The following is a 2,003-nucleotide window of genomic DNA, read 5'->3' on the forward strand; positions in this document are numbered from 1 at the left end:
CCTACAGTCCCAAATATTTTCTTGGCCTTTACAAAGCCCGCAGGCATCGTCACATGCAGTACTGAAAAGCCTTTTCTCGATACTCAACACAGCCCAGCCCAGCCCATGTGGATTCCTCGCCTGGCTGCTTCCGCGTCCCTTCAGTCCCCTGCCATTTCCCATTCGGCGCCTCAAAATAACGTCAAAACGAGCGCCAACGCTGCCCGAGTAGGAGCCCGCGCATGCGCTCTGCCCTGGCAGTGGCCCTGTGCGGCGCCCCGAGCGTGTGGCCGCAGCGTGGCTGTGGTCCCGCCGGCTGCGGCCGGGTTTCTAGCCTGATACGCCCTTGACCTAAGGATCATGAACCGCAGCCGGCAGGTGACGTGCGTGGCCTGGGTCCGCTGCGGCGTCGCCAAAGAGACACCAGACAAGGTGAGGCCTGGTCGCTGGGAGACAAGGGGAGCAGCGTCTTTATGGCACTGCGGGTCCGCCCCACTAGAGGAACGTGGACCCAGAACTTGGGGCGTTGGCTTGTGCGACTGGCTGGGGTGAGGGCGGCTTTGCCCCGATTGTCGCGATTAGAGCTGCGGTTCAGAGAGTCTGGTTCTCCTAAGCCTGGGAAGTCAGGGGCCGCGCCTCCTCACTGTTCCCACCGTCAAGCCCAGCCCCATCCCCAAATTCGCAAGCACGTGAACTTAGCAGGCCGGAAAGGGGTGGGCTGCTGTTGTAGTGCGTAATACCTCAAAAGGCTTTTTGACCACACCACAGCTTCACTAGCACCCAAATGCATTTTCAAGCATAAGTGGGAAGAGAGCATGAAAACTCCACTTTGCACTCCTGTGTTCGGTGTCTGAAGGAGTGAGGATGAGTGTGGCGTAGAAAAACAGGTGTGGAGACTAAGATGTCATGAGGCTGGGAGATGAATTGGGAATTTCGTGCAGTAATCCAGGTGAGATGTTGATGGTGGCAGTGAGGATGAGAGGTAAATGTAACACGTGAAAAACCTACAGGAGTTGAAGACTAAGACTGTAGCAGAGGTGAAGATTACTTAACTAATTCACGCATTCCTGGATACTAAGTGCTTTCTATAGGCCAGGCATTGTTCAGGGTCCTGGGATAGGCATAAACAAAACAGAAGAGGTCCCTGCGTTTATGGAGTCGACATGTGCACATATATTTTGTCAGCGGGAGTAAGTGCAACCAAACAGTAAAAGGGGTTGATTTGAATGTAATTGACCAAGATAATAATGATGGTGATAGGAATGTGATTGGCTTGGACATGGAGTTAACAGGAATGAGGGATGGGAGTAGTCCCAGTAGTTGTAAATTCCACCTGGGCACGGACTGTGTTTTATTTACCATGTTTCTCCAGGGTTTGGTTGATGGTAGGCACTCGGTGTATATTTATAGAATAGGGACAGAAAATTATCTCACAAAAAATTGTTGGAGGCAACAGTTATTAAAAAGAGACACAACCTTTCAAATACTTGAAGACAGTGATTTCCAAGTGAATCTACACATTGAAAATCTCACACTTGGGGAGGTTAAAAAAAATACTGATGTTTATGTCCCACTCCCAAGTATTGTGTTGTAATTAGGCTGGAGTGTAGCCTAAATTATTTAAGATTCCCTAGGTGATTCTAATGTACAGACAAGTCTGGGAACCAATATTTGAAGAGTTTATAGGAAAAAGAGGTTGAATTTATTTTATGAAATCCCAGAACGGAAAACTTGGACCAATTAAGAGAAATTGGACAAGCCAGTTGCGGTGGCTCGTGCCCGTAATCCCAGTCATTCAGGAAGCTGAGGTGGGAGGATCGCATGAGTCCAGGAGTTCACAGCTGCAGAGAGCTGTGGCTGTGCCACATCTCTTAAAAATTAAAATTAAAGCCGGGTGCGGTAGCTCACGCCTGTAATCCCAGCACTTTGGGAGGCTGAGGCAGGTGGATCACTTGAGGTCAGGAGTTCCAGACCAGCCTGGCCAACATGGTGAAACCCCGTTTCTACTAAAATACAAAAATTAG

At 49.7% G+C, this 2,003-nt stretch overlaps 1 protein-coding gene across 1 annotated transcript in view; it reads left to right on the forward strand.

Moving 5' to 3' along the window:
* The first annotated feature begins 174 nt into the window (after window positions 1–174).
* The window catches only part of PWP1 (PWP1 homolog (S. cerevisiae)), a 24,334-nt gene continuing 22,505 nt past the window's right edge, over window positions 175–2,003 (forward strand). Inside the window, exon 1 of the mRNA XM_011935677.1 lies at window positions 175–411. Within this exon, the coding sequence (XP_011791067.1) occupies window positions 340–411 (72 nt within the window). The 5' untranslated portion in view covers window positions 175–339. The remainder of the gene's footprint in view (window positions 412–2,003) is intronic.

This window comes from Colobus angolensis, unplaced genomic scaffold (genome assembly GCF_000951035.1).
Source record: "Colobus angolensis palliatus isolate OR3802 unplaced genomic scaffold, Cang.pa_1.0 Scaffold10, whole genome shotgun sequence".
Classification (NCBI taxonomy): Eukaryota; Metazoa; Chordata; class Mammalia; order Primates; family Cercopithecidae; genus Colobus; species Colobus angolensis.